This window comes from Onychomys torridus, chromosome 1 (assembly GCF_903995425.1).
Source record: "Onychomys torridus chromosome 1, mOncTor1.1, whole genome shotgun sequence".
NCBI classification, from domain to species: domain Eukaryota; kingdom Metazoa; phylum Chordata; class Mammalia; order Rodentia; family Cricetidae; genus Onychomys; species Onychomys torridus.
The window spans coordinates 99,005,951-99,024,113 of record NC_050443.1 but is presented as its reverse complement, the minus strand read 5'-3'; the positions used below and the strand labels follow the sequence as shown (position 1 = coordinate 99,024,113).

The 18,163-nt window shown below is 43.0% G+C and overlaps 1 protein-coding gene across 1 annotated transcript in view; it reads right to left on the bottom strand.

Annotated features, from left to right (window-relative positions):
- Positions 1–18,163, bottom strand: part of LOC118574792 (transmembrane protein 180-like) — a 39,813-nt gene that overhangs the window by 16,979 nt on the left and 4,671 nt on the right. The window contains exons 2-4 of the mRNA XM_036175672.1: positions 10,210–10,385; positions 7,708–8,430; positions 1,253–1,407 (exon numbers count right to left, since the gene is read on the bottom strand). Of these exons, the coding sequence (XP_036031565.1) occupies positions 1,253–1,407; positions 7,708–8,430; positions 10,210–10,359 (1,028 nt within the window). The 5' untranslated portion in view covers positions 10,360–10,385. The remainder of the gene's footprint in view (positions 1–1,252; positions 1,408–7,707; positions 8,431–10,209; positions 10,386–18,163) is intronic.

Below are 18,163 nucleotides of genomic sequence, written 5' to 3'. Positions count from 1 at the left end.
AGAATAGTGAGTACAGGAAAGTGAGAAATAGTTAAAAAGAGGCTAGACATGATAAGTACACATGCAGATGTACTAGGATATCACACTCAACTCCAGAAATACATGAAATATCTCTTGACTTACTTGCTTCTGAGATGGTCCCATATAGCCCACGCTGGCCTTGAACTTGCTATGTAGCCAAGGATGACCTTAAACTTCTGATCCTCCTGCCTCCACCTCCTAAGTACTGGAATTACAAGCATGCATATGCCTGGGGTTTTGTTGTTTTATTTTTTCTTTTTTACATTTATTTATTTACTATATGTGTGTGTGAGCAAGCATGTTGTACGCTCATGGGTACTAAAAGTGTCTTTCTCAAACACTCTCCATCTTTTTAAAAATATATTTTATTGTTTGGTTAGTATGTGTGTGTGTGTGCCTCAGTCCCATGTATGTGTACCATGTGTGTATAGGAGCCCACAGAAGTCAGGAGAGGACATCAAATCCCCTGGGACTGTTGTGAGTCACCATGTGGGTGACAGGAACTGGAAGGCACTGAACCTGGGTCCTCTGCAAGAGCAGTAAGCTCTCTTACTGCTGAGCCTTCTCTCCAGCCCTCCATCTTATTTTTGAGACAAAGTCTCTCTCGTTGAACCTAGGGCTCACCAATTTAGCTAGGTAGGCTGGCCAGTGAGCTCCAGGGTGCTGTCTCTACCCCATGATCCATACCCCACTTCCACTGGGGTTACAGGCACATGCTGGTGTGTCTGACTGTTTACATGGGGGCCAGGGACCCTCATGATTATACCGAAAGCGGTTTACCAACTGAGTCATCTTCTAGCCCCTTGTTGAGGCTTTTTGGTTGGGGGGGGGTTGTTTGATTTTTGTTGTTGTTGTTATGTTTTGTTTGTTTGTTTTCTGATAGATGTTTTCTTTTCTTCTGAGACAGAGTCTCCTGCTTCAGCCTCTGGAGTGTCAGGTTACAGGAGTGAGCCACCACACCTAGATTATTAAACAGAGCCTATCTTTGTTACAAATCTACTATATGAAATGCTTTCAAAACACAAGCTGTTAATAGTCAAACCGTTTCACTGAAAGGTCCAATGCCCCAGCCTACAAAGAAGAATTAAACTCCATTCAGAGCAAATATGTTAAGCCTGGCGTGGTGGCTCATGCTTGTACGTCCAGCTACTCCAATTAGAGATGTTCAGATGATTAGAAGGGTTCTGGAGAAGTGTAGTGTGATGCTGAAGCAGACCTGGCATTTACTTACGTGATAAAAGTGAGATAAACAGCCAAACAGTAATAGCACTCCTGTCCCAGAAGCAACATGACAATGGCGGCCACTCCTTCCAGGTAGAAAGAAATTAAGATAATCTTATAGTAACCATATTTCTTCAGCCAGGACTGACCTAGAAGTACCAGGCACTGCAAGGGAAAGAGATTGACACTATGTTAAGAACAAGCCTGCCCCACCCATTAATCCATCTTCCTGTGATGACAAAACTAAACAGCTTCTGAATTACATCTGTCACATCACAGTTCAGACTATCTTGATGGGGAGGTGTGTGTGGGCTTGGTTTGGTTTTGAGATGCAGTCTCACTATGTGGCCCCATCTGGCCTGGAATTTACCATGTAGCCCAGGCTAGCTTTGAACTCTCAGTAATCCTCTTGCCTCAGCCTCCCAAATGCTGGGATTATAGATGAGCCACTATACCCAGCAGTTAATCCATATACATTTAAAAAAAAAAAATGAAGCTAGAGACGTAGCTCGGTGCTCAGAAGCAAACATGAGGCTCTGAGTTCCCCCTCCAGCACTGCCAAAAAGGGAGAAAAAGCAAAGGAAAAAACTACAGACATTAAGCCCGGCGGTGGTGGAACATGCCTTTAATCCCAGTACTCGGGAGGCAGAGGCAGACAGATCTCTGTGAGTTCAAGGCCAAAGAGATCTGCATGCCTGAGCTACTGAGTGAGTTCCAGGAAAGTCACAAAGCTACATAGAGAAATCCTGTCTCGAAAAACCAAAAACAAAACATTTTACAACAACAACAACAACAACAACAACAAACTACAGACATTAATATTGTATGAATATTAAAGAAACTGCTATTATTTCCATAAAACACATCAACGACCCAGAAAGTGAAAGGCTCAACCAAACTAAAACAAATACAAAGTTTACACTTGGAGGTTAAAGCCCAGCGTTGACTAAGCATCTCATCATCCACAATGTGAGGTAAATCTGAAATGCCCCTTATCCTGAAATCAGAAACCTAGCACACAATATCTAGGTCTCATCCCATTTCTTCTGGTTAACTGTTATGTATTTTAAGCATTCCTTCAGATTCACACAGAGAACTAGTTTTTTTTTTTGTTTGTTTTTTGTTTTTTTTTTCCCTTTTCTGCATTTTTGCTCCCAGTTCTGAAGCTGTTGGTTGTTCTAGACTGAAAAGTTGTTATATGTATAGGCACGAGCATTCACTAAGATCACTCTGTTTTCAACATGAAAAGCGCACATTGTTTAGCCCAGAGATGTTTCCACTGACCAAACGTATGTACATTACAATAGGAGAGGATTTTGAACAATGTAAGTCAAATACAAACCCCCTTTAATAAACAGAAGGGTTGCCCCTCTGGCCCACTCTTTGGCTTACTTCTCTACTTTCAAGGAACAAGAGCTCATTTTCTAGAAGCTGAATACAGTGCCTCAGTGATTGACGAGCTCCAAGGCATTTCTTAGAGGGGAAGTACATAAAGCACCCAGCAAGTTCCCGGATGCTCTTTTGTGCAATTACATTGTAAAGTCACTCGTGTCCACTTACTGAATCGAAGCTGCTTCATATCAGTCTCTAACATAGAAATATGCAAGACGTCAATACCATAAGAAATATGACAGAGTGCAAAGTGCAATGTTTGGAAATCAGAGCCTTATCTCTGAATCCCAGCTTTGCCACTTCTAATTGCCTGTGTGCTCAAAGACAAGTTACTTCTCCTAAGAGACATTTTCTGATGTCTAACTCTTCTCCCCTCTCAACTTTTTGCTCTATTTTATTGCATTCTACCAATGAACAATATCCCTGTCACTCCCCACCCTCCTCATTTAGGTCCATAGTCAGAGTATAAGACATTCAATAATTTCTAGCTATTATTTTTGTATCAACTATGTAGAGAGAGACATGGGCCAATGCTATTATTACAAAAAAGCTCACAGTAACAGAGGAGAGACTATGTCTGAAAGTAAAGCCCACACAGACAGAAGTTGGCTTCCCTTTCATTTGTCCACCTGAGCAGAAATCTTCAAACAGCTTGCCCCACCCAAGTGTTGATATATATATAATAATTAAAGAAAAGAGGCCATGATTTTGAGAGACAGCAAGGGAGTGGGTAGGAGGGGTTGGAGGAAGGACAGGGAAGGGGGTAAATGATGTAACTACATTATAATTCAAAAAAGTATTAAAATCTTTTAAAAATTCTATCCAGGCCTAGGGGTAGAGACCCATAATCCCAGATACTGCAGAGACTGAAGCAGGAGGGCTGTTTCATTCCAGCTAATGTCTATATAGAAATGGACAGATTGATCCTACAATTCATATAGATTTTCAAGGGACCAGAGTAACTGAAACAATTTTGATTCACACTTTCTATGCCATCAAGAAATTGGGAAAACATAAACAATCTATCTGATGATGGATTATATCTAAAATTGCATAAAGTACCAATATAACTCAGTAATAAAAATACAAGAGTAGTCGGGCGGTGGTGGCCCACGCCTTTAATCCCAGCACTTGGGAGGCAGAGCCAGGTGGATCTCTGTGAGTTCGAGGCCAGCCTGGGCTACAGAGTGAGTTCCAGGAAAGGCGCAAAGCTACACGGAGAAACCCTGTCTGGAAAAAAACAAATAAACAAAAAATACAAGAGCTGGGTGTGGGGCACACGTGTTAGTCCTGTACTTGGGAGGCAGAAGCAAGATGATCTTGAGTTTTAAGTCAACCTAGGCAACGTAGAAAGACTCCAGCTCAAAAAAACAAACAACAACAAAATTAGGACTGAAGGAGACACAGGCCAATGATCAGAACCTGGGGTTGCTCACCAGTCAGCCTACTTGGCGAGTTTCAGACCAGTGAGAAACCCTGTCTTAAAAAACAAAAAGGTATGTAGCAACCGAGAAAAGACACTCAAGGTTTTTCTCTGGCCTCCACATGCTCTTGCACATATGTGCACATACACTGCACACACACACACACACACACACACACACACATGCACTTGTATATATATACAAATATAAATACATACATACACACAAATTAAAATAAAAAAATTAGAAGATAGACAAAGTAGGGTTTTAAAAATATATAATGAACAAAAATTAGAAAGCAACCTATTTAAAAACTGCGGTGGTGGTGCATGCCTTTAATCCTCTGAGTTCGAGGACAGCATGGTCTACAAAGTGAGTTCCAGAACAGCAAGGACTAATCAGAGAAACCCTGTCTTGAGAAACCAAAAAAATAAAAAATAAAAAAATAAGAGAGAAAGAGAGAGAGAGAGAGAGAGAGAGAGAGCTAATTAGAAACTTTTCCAAAAACACACACAACCTTCACTTCACAGCCATCAGGGAAATGCATGATGGGTGTCGTTCATACACAGGAAGATTGCTGCAGGAAAGAAGGCAGGTAATAGCCGGGCAGTGGTGGCACCTGTCTTTAATCCCAGCACTCGGGAGGCAGAGGCAGGCGGATCTCTGTGAGTTCGAGGCCAGCCTGGACTACAGAGTGAGTTCTAGGAAAGGCACCAAAACTACACAGAGAAACTCTGTCTCGAAGAAAAAAAAAATGAAGGCAGATACTAGCAAATGTTAGTGATGTCTGGAGGAACTGGGATCACTTTGCACTATTACAAACAAATTGTGCAGCAACTTTGGAATTCCTCCTCTATCTCAGAATGTGAAGCACAGGATCACTATGTGGGACAGCCTTTCCTTTTTTTTTTTTTTTTTTTTTTTTGGTTTTTCAAGACAGGGTTTCTCTGTAGCTTTGGAGCCATCCTCGAGATCCACCTGCCTCTGCCTCTGCCTCTGCCTCTGCCTCCGGAGTGCTGGGATTAAAGGTGTGCGCCACCACCGCCCAGCGGGGACAGCCTTTCTATCCCTAGATATATACCAAAAAGTATGACAGCTCAGAGGGTAAAGGCACATGAAGTCAAGGCTGATAACATAAATTCAATCTCCAAAGCCCACATAGTAGGAGAGAACTGACTCCTGCAAGTGGTCCTCTAACTTCCATACACCACAGTGGCATGTCCATGTCTATACACAAGTACACAGAATACTTTTTTTTTTTTTTTTTAGTAGAAATGAGGGGCTAAAGAGATGTCTCAGTTAAGAGTGCTTACTGCTCTTTCAGAGAACCTGGGTTCAGTTCTTCACACCCACATGGCAGCTCACAATTATCTGTAACTCCAGTTCTAGGGGATCTGATCCCCTCTTCTGACCTCTGCAGCCTCATGTACACACGGTGCACTCAGACACAGGTGCACAAACAAATGTGGAAATATATCAAATATCCATCAACCAATGAATGGGTAAACAAAATGATACAATGGAGTATCACCCAGTCATAAAAAGAAATGTGCTGTAGTTTGGATGTAGTTTGTTCCCCTCAAAAACTCAAAGTTTAGAATGAAAGCAATCCAACTACAGTATCTAGAGATGAGCCTCTGGAGGCAAGCAGGATGGGTAAAACTTCAGGCTGGAGCTCATATGCATATACCCAGGCCTGCTGTCTTTTGCCTTGCAATGATTGGGACGGCCTTATGACTACTAGCAAGAGCATCACAAAATACAGCTTCTCTTCGATCTTGAATCTTGAGCAGGGAAATAAACTTTTCCCTTTCTTCTTTTAGAAGTGTCTAAGCACCGGGTTATACCTATTATTTAGTTGCAAAATTAGAAGAAACCTGTATCACAGGCTAGGTTAAGTCATAGATTTCGAAGACAGAGTTAGTCGAAGGTAGCACCGTGTCAGCAGTCCAAATGGTTAACAAGGAACATGCCATCGTCCATAGGGTCATGACCACGGAATTTCAATAACGCTCTGAGGTTCCAGGACTCGGGCTTTTTGTCAAGTGTTTTGAAACTCTGCTCGGTGAATTCTTGATCAAGTTAACTCTTGTGGAGTTTTTTGTTTTGTTTTGTTACTGTTTACTTAAGAAATGATGGGAGAGTGTAAAGAAAAGGATAGTAGTACAGCTGTGGGCCTCTCCAAAGAGTCACATTTTGGTTGTGAGCCTAGCCTTTAACCAGGCGCATGCCTTTAATCCCAGCACCTGGGAGGCAGAGCCAGGTGGATCTCTGTGAGTTCGAGACCAGCCTGGTCTACAGAGTGAGATCCAGAACAGACACCAAAACTACACAGAGAACCCCTGTCTCAGAAAAAAAAAAAAAAAAAGTCACATTTAAGTGTCTTCTTTGTTCTGTACTTTGTTTTGCTTTATTTAGATTTGGGTTTTGGTCTTACTTTGTAGCCAAGGATAGCCTCAAACATGTAAGAATCCCCCTACCTTAGCCTCCCTGAGTACTAGGATTACAGGTATGAGCCATCATGCCCAGCTACACATCAGAATCCTAGTAACAGCTATCTATAGATGGTTTTGATGGTTTCTGGAGTTACATTGATACAGGGGTTAAAGGTTAAGCATGCTGGGTGTGTCGGCTCACACCTGTAATCCCAGCACTTTCCCGAGGCTAAGGTAGGACTATGAGTTTTAGACCAGCCTGGGCTACAGAGTGACAATGTCTCAAAAGAAGAGAAAAAAGTAAGTGCTACCTGTTTTAGTGTGTTCACTAAACACCATTGTAAGGTGGCTATTGAGAGGCCAGTGGAAAACATAGGTCAAAGGTTAAAAGAATCCTCAAGCTCCATGGGTCATGAGGAACTCCAGGCCTAAACTCTGACTCCGACTGTGATTCATAATCTAGTTTATGAGGGTTCTTGGTTCTCAGCCAGCAGGGGTGAGGGACTTCTTTCCCTTCCCGTGTGCCTTGATTTTCCCTTCTTTCCTGCCTCTTCTGAATTTTCTCCCATGAAAATTAAAATTTAAATGCTCAAACAAAGCAAAAATACACATGCAAAGGAAGCCATTTCCTCCTTCCACAGCTTTGCTGGTGTTTATATTCAAAGCCAAATATTTAAAATACTGAGTCAGAGAGATGGCTTGACACCAAGCTTAACCACCTGAGTCCAGTCCCTGGAACCTAGAGAAACCACCACACCTCCAAGCTGTCTTCTGACCTCCACAGGCCACCCTGACACACACAAATATACACTTGCACACAACTGTCCAGGCTTGGTGGCTCTCTAAGTTCAAAGCTTGCTTGGTCTACTTAGCAAGTTCCAGGCCAGCCAGGGCTATACAGTGAGACCCTGTCTCAAAACAAACACATATGTATGTACACACAGTAAACAGATAAGCATAACTTTAAAACTAGTTTGTTTCTTAAGTCATGCTGCTTGGCCCTCACTGTGCTCCTCCCCTGCTTGCCTTCATTTGCTTTTCCATCACTTCTGTGGGATCCTACACAGCAGCTAAGCTTTTACTCTTGCTTAGTTTGTTAGTAAACGTGTGTCGATTAGTAACACTACCCATTTAGTCACAATTTTTATTTCCTCAGACAGCTACGAGTTCATCTTTAGTCCCACTAGGAGGACACATGGAGAACCTTCACATACCTGAGGGCAGATGAAGCCAGCCCCATACATGATGCTCCTTGCAGAAGAAGAGAGAGCCTCTGTGGGAATGAGGTTATCTGCAAAGATCATCATGAAGTTACTGAAGAAGGTCAAATGGAAGACTTGAAAGAAATTCACGATGAGGAAAAGGTGGAAGTTTCTCTGAGACAAGATTTGTCTCATGGGTAAGATGGCGGAGGTCCACGCCAGCTCCTGTTCACTCTCAGAGAGGAAGGCTTCCTTTGGGTCTCTTTTACATTCAAAATGCCTCATGTGGAACATGCCACTGTAAAGGCTGGTAGCTGCCAGGAAGGCAGTGACGATGGCGGCGACCTGAAAATTGGGCAGGATTTCCATGTTGTGGGAGATGAGACCACAGAAGAGGACACTGGTGGAGCCCAGCAGGGATGCGGCCTGGTTGATCTTCATCAGTTGTAGCCTGCTCTTGTGCCTGGGGAAAGTCTCTGCAAACAAGCGGCACTGGGCTTGCTGCACCCAGGTAAGGGTGCTGTCAAACGCACACAGGGAGACGACTAGATGAAGTCCATTGAGCCAGTCACCTTCTTGATAGTGTCTCCAAGGGAACCAAGGGAGCAGGAAGGCTGCTGCATGCAGAAGGGCTCCAAACAGGTAACAGCGGTAACTTAGACAGCACTCATACTGAGAGTTCATTAGAAAATACCCGCTCAGGTCATTCAGAACATTCCAGATCATTAAAATGACCTAAGGAGAGAGAAAAAAATACACATGTAGGTTGTGTAGTTGTTAGTAATGTAGACTACTGCATTCAAGATGAGAATGACCCCTGAAGCTGAGGATGGTGGCATATGCCTGTGATTTCAGCACCTGGGCAGCTGAAGGAAGTGGATCATTGAGTCTGAGACCTGCCTGCCATACACGGTGACCCAAACAGCAGAAGGGAGGGAGGGAAGAAAAGGGAGGAAGCAGGAAACAGGAAGGAAGAAATCCGATGAGAAGTATCTAAAGCTGAAAAGTCGCAGTTTTCAGAACTATTAATTAGCATTAATAATAGTGGTAGTATGCCACTCAAAAGCCAATGTATATTTGTTTTGCATTCAGGTATAGTACAAGTGTTTACATGTATTACTTTATCAAGTCCTTAAAAAAATAACCCTCTGGTATAGGCATTGTTATTCCTCTGAACTTACAAGGTTAGTTTCTTTGGACAGAGAAGATAAGCAATTCATCTAGCTAACTGAACAGAGTAACCTTGGAACCAAAGTAGTGAACCCAGAGTATGTCTCCCACTGTGGCACACAGGGCCAGACTTCCTCATGAAATTCAGGCCCTTCCTCCTGTTAAAACTGATTTATTTACTTCATGTTATGTCTATGAATGTTTTGTCTACATGTATGTATGTGTACTATGTGCTTGCCTGGTACCTATGGAGGCCGGAAGAAGGCATCAGATCCCCTGGAACTGGAGTTCCAGATGGCTGTGAACCACCATGTAGATGCTGGGAACTGAACCCAGGTTTTCTAGAAGAGCAAAACGTGTTCTAAATCAATGAGCCATTTCTCTACCCTTCTAAGACATCATTTTCCATATCTACATTTAGTAAGATTAAGATACCAACAATAATAAATCAACTCAAAATCAACATAGTAAATTATGTAGTTCTGTAATAAGCAACATTATAAAGCACAAGGGGAAATGTAAAAACATTATATCTATCCATTCAGTTCATTTATGATAGATTATAATACAATTTGCCAATATTATCATGCTTTTCAAGGTATAGCATCTGTGCTGGGTAGTTTTATGACAACTTGGCACAAGTTGGGGTCATCTGAGAGGAGGGAGCCTCAATTGAGAAAATGTCTTCATAAGATTGGGCTGCAGGCAGGACTTCAGGGCATTTTCTTAATTAGATTGATGTGGGAGGACCCTGTCCATGTTGGTAGGGCCACCCCTGAGCAAATGGTCCTATAAGAAGGCAGGCTGGGCAAGCCATGGGGAGCAAGCCAGTAAGTGGCACCCTTCTATCATCTCTGTATCAGCTCCTGTTCCAGGTCCTTGCCCTGTTTGGAGTTCTTGCTCTGACTTCCTTCAGTGATGTACTATGATGTGGAAGTTTCAGCCAAACCCTTTCCTCCCCAACTTGCCTTTGGTCATCGTGTTTTATCACAGCAATAAAAACCATGACTAAGACAGTATCTCCTTCTCATTCTTCTCACTCTTCGCTCCCAACCCCATTCCCTTTGCCTTTCTCTCTCTGTTTTCCCTCCCTCCCTCCTTTTCTCCCTTTCTTTTTGAGATAGGATCCCTCTAAGTAGCCTAGACCAGCCCTGAATTCTCAACAATCTTCCTGCCTCCGTTTCTTAAGTACTGAGATTACAGGTTTGCACCACCATAGCACAACATTTTCTTGATAACTCTTGCAGGTATGTGAAGAAGCAACTCTTTGATAAAAGACAGTAAGACACTATGATAAGGAAGAAAGCTCTGTCCTACATTTAAGGAGTAAACATCGCATCCCACCTGGGATTGATAGAAGGCCAACTCTGAAATCTTGTACAGTTCCAAGAAAAGTTTCACACAGTAGAAACTGAAAAAAGAACTTAACATTTCAGTTCCTAGTGTAATCAGAGAGTATGCCCAGTCTTCGGATTTGATATTTGAAAGTGTCATTTTCCATGCAGAGGAAGTTTTCCTCCCTGTTTAAAAAAAAAAAAAAAAAAAAAAAAAAAAAAAAAAAAAGAAGAAGTTAGAATTCATTATTTTGCACACAGTAGTTGATGGGTTAAAAAATTTCATTAATATTAGTAATGTTAGTTAAAATCCAAAAATACTTGCTGTGAATGTCACCAGATTTATGTATCTTTTTTTTTTTTTTTTTAAGATTTTATTTATTATGTGTTCTGCCTGCATATATGCCTGCAGGCCAGAAGAGGGCACCAGATCTCATTACAGATGGTTGTGAGCCACCATGTGGTTGCTGGGAATTGAACTCAGGACCTCTGGAAGACCAGTCAGTACACTTAACCTCTGAGCCATCTCTCCAGCCCTTATCTTTTTATTTTATACTTATTCAACATTTTTGAGATGTTGCATGAACCCCAATTTGCATGATGTATGACTCTAGTTACATTTGTGTGTGTGTGTGTGTGTGTGCACGCGGAGACCATATGTCAACACTGAGTATCTTCTGCTATTGCCTTTCTCTTTATTTTTTTGAGGCTGAGTCTTTCACTGAACGAGGATCTCACCTATTCAGGAAGACTCGTGACTAGAAAGACCCAGAGATCCTCTCGTTTCTGCTTCCCCGGAGCTAGGACTACAGGCATATCCCACCACACCTGCTTCATTGTTTCCTCACATGGATGCTGAGGATGGAACTCGGGTCCTCACGCTTGCACAGTAGGCGCTTTAACAACTGTGCCATCTCCCCAGCCTCTACTTACGTTTTCATGTGTCCTTCTAAATTATCAAGTTCAGACATGCTTAGCTGGTGGTGGTCAAGGATACCAGCCTTCCTAGCTGAGAAGGAGGAACAGAAAAGGAACAGTGAGATGACAGCCTTTTGCTAAAGTCAAAGGAGGACTAGAAGGTCCTTATCTGTGGTAGTCTGCTCATCCCACAGCACACACTTGCAGTGCACTAGTTATGTGACCTTCTCTTGATAGACTATGTAGCTTTGTGTTGTGGGAGAGTGAAGATGTATTGCTATGATAGGTGTAATAAAAAGCTGAACGGCCAATAGCTAGGCAGGACATCTAGATGGGACTTCCGGGCAGAGAGAGAGAATGAGGGGAGAAAGAAAGGCAGAGTCACCACCTGGACACAGAGGAAGCAGGATGGGCAGTACAGAGTAAAGTTAACTAAGTCATGTAAAAGAACATCGAACAAAAGATATGGGTTAAAGTTATAAGAACTGGTTAAGAACAAGCCTAAGCTAAGGTCAAGCTTTCATAAGTAAGTCTCTGTGCCATTATTTGTGAGCTGGCAGCCCCCCAGAAACATCAGTCTACAGCTTTGATCCAAAAGCCATATCCAAGAGGAACCAGAAATAACTTTTTTTTTCCCCTTTGGTTTTTCAAGACAGGGCTTCTTTGTGTAGCTTTGGTTCCTGTCCTGGATCTTACTCTATAGACCAGGGTGGCCTCCAACTCACAGAAATCCGCCTGGCTCTGCCTCCCGAGTGCTGGGACTAAGGGCATGCACCACCACCACCTGGCTCATGTTCTTGTTCTTATGTAGATGCCCCTCTTAAATATAGGCTATCACCTCACTTTTGATCTGTACAGGTGGAAAATAGAGAAAGGTTAGCTAGCAGTAGGGAGATGTGAATTCAGCTTGTTTTTGCTTTGTTTTCCCAGACAAGGTCTCATGAGGTCAAAGGCTGACCTCAGCCTTGCTATGTAGCAGAGGCTGGTCCTGAACTGCCTCCACCTTTTAAGTGCTCGAGTTGCAGGTGTGCACCACCATGCCCAGTTTGTGTGGTGCTTGGGGTCAAGCCCAGGGTCTCATGTATGCTAGGCAAGCATATTACCAACTGAGCTACCTCGCCAGCCCCAGATTAACTTTTTAAAACTTAAACTATTGATTACATATTTAAGATAATGTAGCTCAGGCTGACTTGGAATCTTTCTGCCTCAGTTTCACGCATGCTAGAATTAGAGGGCTGTACTGTGGCACCCCACTGATCTTCGTTATCCTTGGCTTAATAGACAATTTCACCAGCTCTCTGTGGACTAACTGAACTGGGGAAGAGATGAATTTCTGAGCATATTACTCGCTTGAATGGTCTTCAGGCTTCTGCTTTAACCCTAGAGTAGCAGGAACAAGTTAGCAGACAACTCAGTCCACAGTGTCCACTTTCTGAGGGACCGGGAAGGCAAGTGGGAAGGGAACTGGCATCACAGATGACCAAGTTACTGGTCCCCCAAACTCCAGAGAAAACAAAAAATGACAGAAGTTGGGTGTGGTGGTGCAGACCTGTAACCCCATCACTCTGGGGAGCTGAGGTAGGAGGTTCAAGGAAGTGAATTCAAGAGCAGCCTAGGTTCTGTGAAAATCTGTGTCAACCTGCCCCTTAAGTTATTGGTTTCCAATCTTTAGGCTCTGGTAGACCCAAATAGTAATTTAATTGTATGCACCATAGAGCTCCAGAATTATCAAAAGGGGTTATTAAGTTGGCATGCTAGTATATACTTGTAATCCTAGCACTCTGAGGGCTGAAGATCATGAGCTTGGAGCCAGCCTGGGCTAAGCACTGAGACCCTGTGTAAGGGTCACTGAATCCATATGGAACACTATCAGTAGATAAGAATGTTTTTTCTCAGCCTGTAGCTCATTGGTAGAGTGATGGTCCTGGGTACAATTTCCAGTACTGGGATAACAGCAATGAAAACGTATTATCTGTGTGTATCTGAGGGGTTTTTTTGTTTTGTTTTGTTTTGTTTTGTTTTAAGTCTAAGTTTCTCTGTGTAGCCCTGGCCATCCTGGAACTCACTATGTAGATCAGGCTGGCCTGGAGCCCGGAGATCTGACTGCTTCTGCATCCAAGTGCTCGGATTAAAGGCTAAACGCTTGTGCCATCATCACCTGGCTTGTGAGTGTAGTGGGTAGCTGTCTGAGCCATGCCCTGAAGCATCGCCCCTTATGAGGCAGCAGTAGCTGTTATACCTGCCTATGACCTTGAAATACTTGCCCCTAGGGCGAGGCCACCCTTAAGACCTGGGTGCACATAAACTCTCTTTTGGCTACCTCGTGTTTTGGTTGCTGAGATCTTGGACGAAGCCTTTCAGCGTGGGACATAGCTCAGCTCCTCCCCCCCCCCCCAGATAAATCTCCCATGGCTGTGAGTTTACCCCAAACAAATTCCTTTGGTCATTAAGCTGATTCTGTGGATTGCTAGCGATTTAATCACATTATGTGTGTTTTTGTTTTTGTTTTTAATTATGGGAGTGGGGTGGGGCTGGTATGTGCATATGAGTGTAGTTGCCTGCAGAGGCCAGAGGTGTCAGATCAGCCTGAGCTGCAGTTAAACATTGAGTCATCTCCCCAGCCACAGGTAGTCCTATCTTTTAAATATGCATAAATTCTGCTTTAATGATAAAATACAAATCTGTTTTTCATTTCATCTTTCTGTAGTTCTCAAGACTTAAGAAGTCCAAGTACTGCAGTATCACGAGGTCAGTCAACGTTTTTTTGGCTTTAAAAGGTAATTCTCAAACTAGAAAAGCTGGTGAAGGCTTCACCCTCGGGATTTGCTTTTGGTGTTAAGTTCGAATGAAAATTGAGGCTAGAGGTCACCTTGTTACTTACTCAAAAAAAAAAAAAGAAAAAAAAAGAAAAAGAAAAAGAAAAAAAGAAAAAAACTTGGGGGAGTTGGTACAGTCCAAAGCCAAGATACAAATTTAGCCCACAAAAATCTAAACTTTTTTTTTTTTTTTTAATTTCAGGCTTTCTAGCATAGGCATGCTGTGTCTTTCTGAACTGTTCTTCTAGCATTAAGTCAGAAGAGAGACATTCACAGAGTTGGATCTTTGCAAAGTCTCATAAGCTCCCCAAGTTCAAAAGAGTTTTTCAAAGAATTCGAGTTAAGTACCCAGCCTGTCTGAAGTGAATACAAAGTTTTAATAGCATTATGGAAAAACTCTGAACTCTTTACTTATATATATTGAGGGGAAAAAAATCTTCCTTAATTCCCTCACCAAAAAAAAAAAACAAAACAAAACAAAACAAAAAAAACAAACAAAACAAAACACATCAATATTTTCCTTTCAATTACATCTAGTCAATGTTTATTTCAGTATCAAACTGAAGATTACTTCTCATCTTTTAAAAGCTGTTATTACTGTCTAAAAACTCCCTTAACATGATTTTACTACATGATGTGAAGTGTTTCATCTTTATAGCCAAGAACAAAGGATTCCAGAAGCGAACTTGTCTTTACCACAAAGTGTTTTATACAGCAGAGATTAAAAGCAGCAGGATGCAGTCATGCTAAGGTTGGATTAGCACACTGTACACTGGTAAATTATTAAGCAGACTCTGAAACCTCCTGTTTAGCATCAACTTGCATAGTTTATTCACTAACCCTCTTCTCGGCCAAATTTTAAAACTGCAGATGCTCTTTATGATTGCTTCGTGGAGACCTGTGGAAGACAGAGCTTTTAGCTCCAAAGGCTTTTCTCGGTGCACTCTTTGTTCAGGATTTTGCAGAACACACACAAAAATGACCGTCTCTGAAAAGAGCATCCCTAAAAATGAACCCACAGACCCACCCCAAAATGAATAAAGTCTCTAGGGGTTGTTCCTTATTTCTTCTGAAAATTGTTAAAGAGCATTTCAATACACCCCCAAATTTGGAACTGATATGGGTTTGTTCTGGAGAAAACAGCTACCACCTTGGTCTTTCAGATCAGTGACTGAGCTCAGATACATGATTCCAGGTCTTCAGCTTCCACAATCTACAAATCCTAAATTGAATTTTCTTTCTTTCCACAAGGTTTTGTCTGATTATAGTAATTGGTTCTACATTGTCTCATTTTGTGTCTGGACTGATATACTGATGTTTCTGGAAGAGGTTTTACAGGGGACCTAGTTTCCTGTTCTAAAAACATAGCCATGAAAAGTTGACCAGTGACATCCTGCCTTTTAGTGTACTTGCCAGAAGGGACTCATGAGTTCACCATTTCTCTGTTAATATTACTACTTGTTTAAAGTTGTACTTGTATGCTGGGCAGTGGTGGTGCACGCCTTTAGTCCCAGCACTTGGGAGGCAGAGGCAGGCGGATCTCTCAAGTTCAAGGCCATCCTGGGCTACAGAGTGAGTTCCAGGACAGGCTCCAAAGCTACACAGAGAAACCCTGTCTCAAAATAATAATAACAATAACAATAATAATAATAATAATAATAATAATAATTGTACTTGTTTGCCGGGCAGTGGTGGCACATGCCTTTAATCCCAGCACTCAGGAGTCAGAGGCAGATGGATCTCTGAGTTTGAAGCCAGCCTTGTCTACAGAGTGAGTTCCAGGACAGCCAGGGTTACGCAAAGAAACCCTGTCTCAAAAAAAAAAACCAAAAAACTGTATTCGTGTATTTATTGTGTTAGGGAGGTATGTATGTCACAATAACATTCATGTGGAGGTCAGAGGACTACTTGTGGGAGCCAGTTCTTGCCTTGTACCATGTGGGTTCCTGGCATCAAACTCAGCTTGTCAGGCAAGGAAGCAAGCAGCTTTACCCACTGAACTATCTGGCCTTCTCTACTTTGTTTTGCTTCTGTTTGTTCTGTTTTCTGAGACAGGGGCTTGCTATGTAGCACAGGTTGGTATCAAACTCACAACCCTCCTGTCTCTATATTCCCATCACTGAGGGAACCACCATACCCAGCTAATATAATCTGTTATTACTTTTATATTTTTGGTTGGCATTCCCCTAAAAGAAAAAAACTTTCTCATTTATTTATGTCACCATGGGCTCATCATCAACAGGTTGCAATCTGTCACTATTAATACTTATTCTGATACTCATGGGCTGGGACTATAAGGCTCAGTACTTTCCTTGCTTATGGGTAGCCCCTCAGTGCCACCAGAGGGGGAAAAAAAAAAGAAAAAAAGGAAGAGGAGGCAGAGAGAGAAGAAAGTATATTATCTTGATGCTGTTGTTCTTAATGGTACCTTCACAATAAGTGTTAGAAATAACACAGCTTTACTGAGCACAATTTCTTTGATTCTTACAACTCTGTTGAGCAAAAAAAGTCCTCTCTCCTAAGTGGTACACTAAAGCCTTCTTTGCTAGTACACACTGTGGCTAGACGCCTAGATTTCTAACTCTAGGCCCTTGATACTTTTTGGTCTAAGAAGACTTTTCTTTTTGAGATAGGGTTTCTCTGTGTAGCTTTGGAGCCTGTCCTGGAGCTCACTCTGTAGCCCAGGCTGGCCTCGAACTCACAAAGATCCGCTTGCCTCTGCCTCCTGGATGCTGGAATTAAAGACCTGCTACACCACTGCCCCAAAGAATTGAAGAGGAAAACCTCCTGGAACTACCTCACTGTGGGGACAGGGTGTGGGGATGCATGGCTTTTATGCCAACATTCTGGAGGCTGAGTCAGGTTTTCTCTGTGTAGTTCCTGGCCAGCCTAATCTGCATAGTGAGTGCCAGGCCATCTCGGTCTACACAGTGAGACCCTGTGCAAACAATAAAAACAAACCTTATACCGGGGAGACTTTCTTGTCCTTCACCAGACCACTATTCCAGGAGCAGGTATTTAATGTTACACTGATTTGAGCAAGGTGCATTTTATAATCCACAAGAATGAAGACGTCTGGAGATGTAGCTTAGGGGGTAGTGATTGTCTGGAATGCAGGAGGCACTAAGTTCATCCTTAGCACTGAAAAAAGAAATTAGGGTGAAGTTCCCCTTACTCCAAATTACCCAAGATCTTATTCGTGTATATGGAGAAACAAAAGTAACTGAGGATCTGTAACTTCTTTCTAGAAATTTCTCCTATTTTTAACCATAGTAATTTGTGTACTTTTTTTTTTTTAAGGCCACACAACTGACACTGTTTTTGGATAAGGCAAACATAACTGCTTTCCATTTTAGTTCTGGTGACACTCCGGGTTTGTAGGAAGGCGTTGTTACTACAGGAGGTATCTAGCGACTCACTACTGCCAAAGTTGTGAGTCTCCCCTAACTTGTTACAATTCTCGGTAGACGTTATCTATCTGCTCTAACAGCTGCGCCGACCTTTCTCCCTCTGAGAGTATTCACGTGTGAGGTACCCGAAGGTGCTAAAACCTCAACCCAAGAAACGGTAGTTACGGTAGTTACGGCTGCGTCAACAGGGGGACACTGCCCTGCTGGCCACAAGAGCAACGCCTGCTCCTAGGTTTATCTTGGGCTCTAAGAACCTTTAAAAAACATTCTATGCAAAACTGCTGGCAACTCTCCCCAGGGGAGGCGGCTCCCACGGGCCGGTGCCGGCCTCTGAATGTCAAGTGGGGCTGGTGACCGCCGTTTTAGGGGTTAATGTCCATCCCCTGGGAGGCCAGGGCTCAGACATTCAGGAGCAGCGTTCACTCAATAGCGTTCTCTCGGCCTTAACCTCGCGACGGACCCTGAATCTCCCTCTGCGCATCACCAAGGGCAAAGCCGAGGAGGGCTGGCCCGCTTCCGAAACCTTTAGATGGGAAGATGATGCCCACTGCCCATAGCCGAGAGTCTTCCGCAGTTGAGTGCAAGACACGCCAGAGAGCCGACGGGGTCACCGCAGCCACCTCCACACTCCGGAATTGGAGTGCACTCACTGAGAAGACGCAACGCTGACAAAAGGGGCGGGGCCGCCGGCCGCACCCTCTCCGCCTTTGCCCGCCTCCTTTGTTCCGTCCTGAGCCTCTATTGGCCAATGACACGCGGGCCCGCGACCTTCTTTGAGATGCTATTGGCCGAAGTCGCTGTCGCTCTGCCGGGGGCCCAT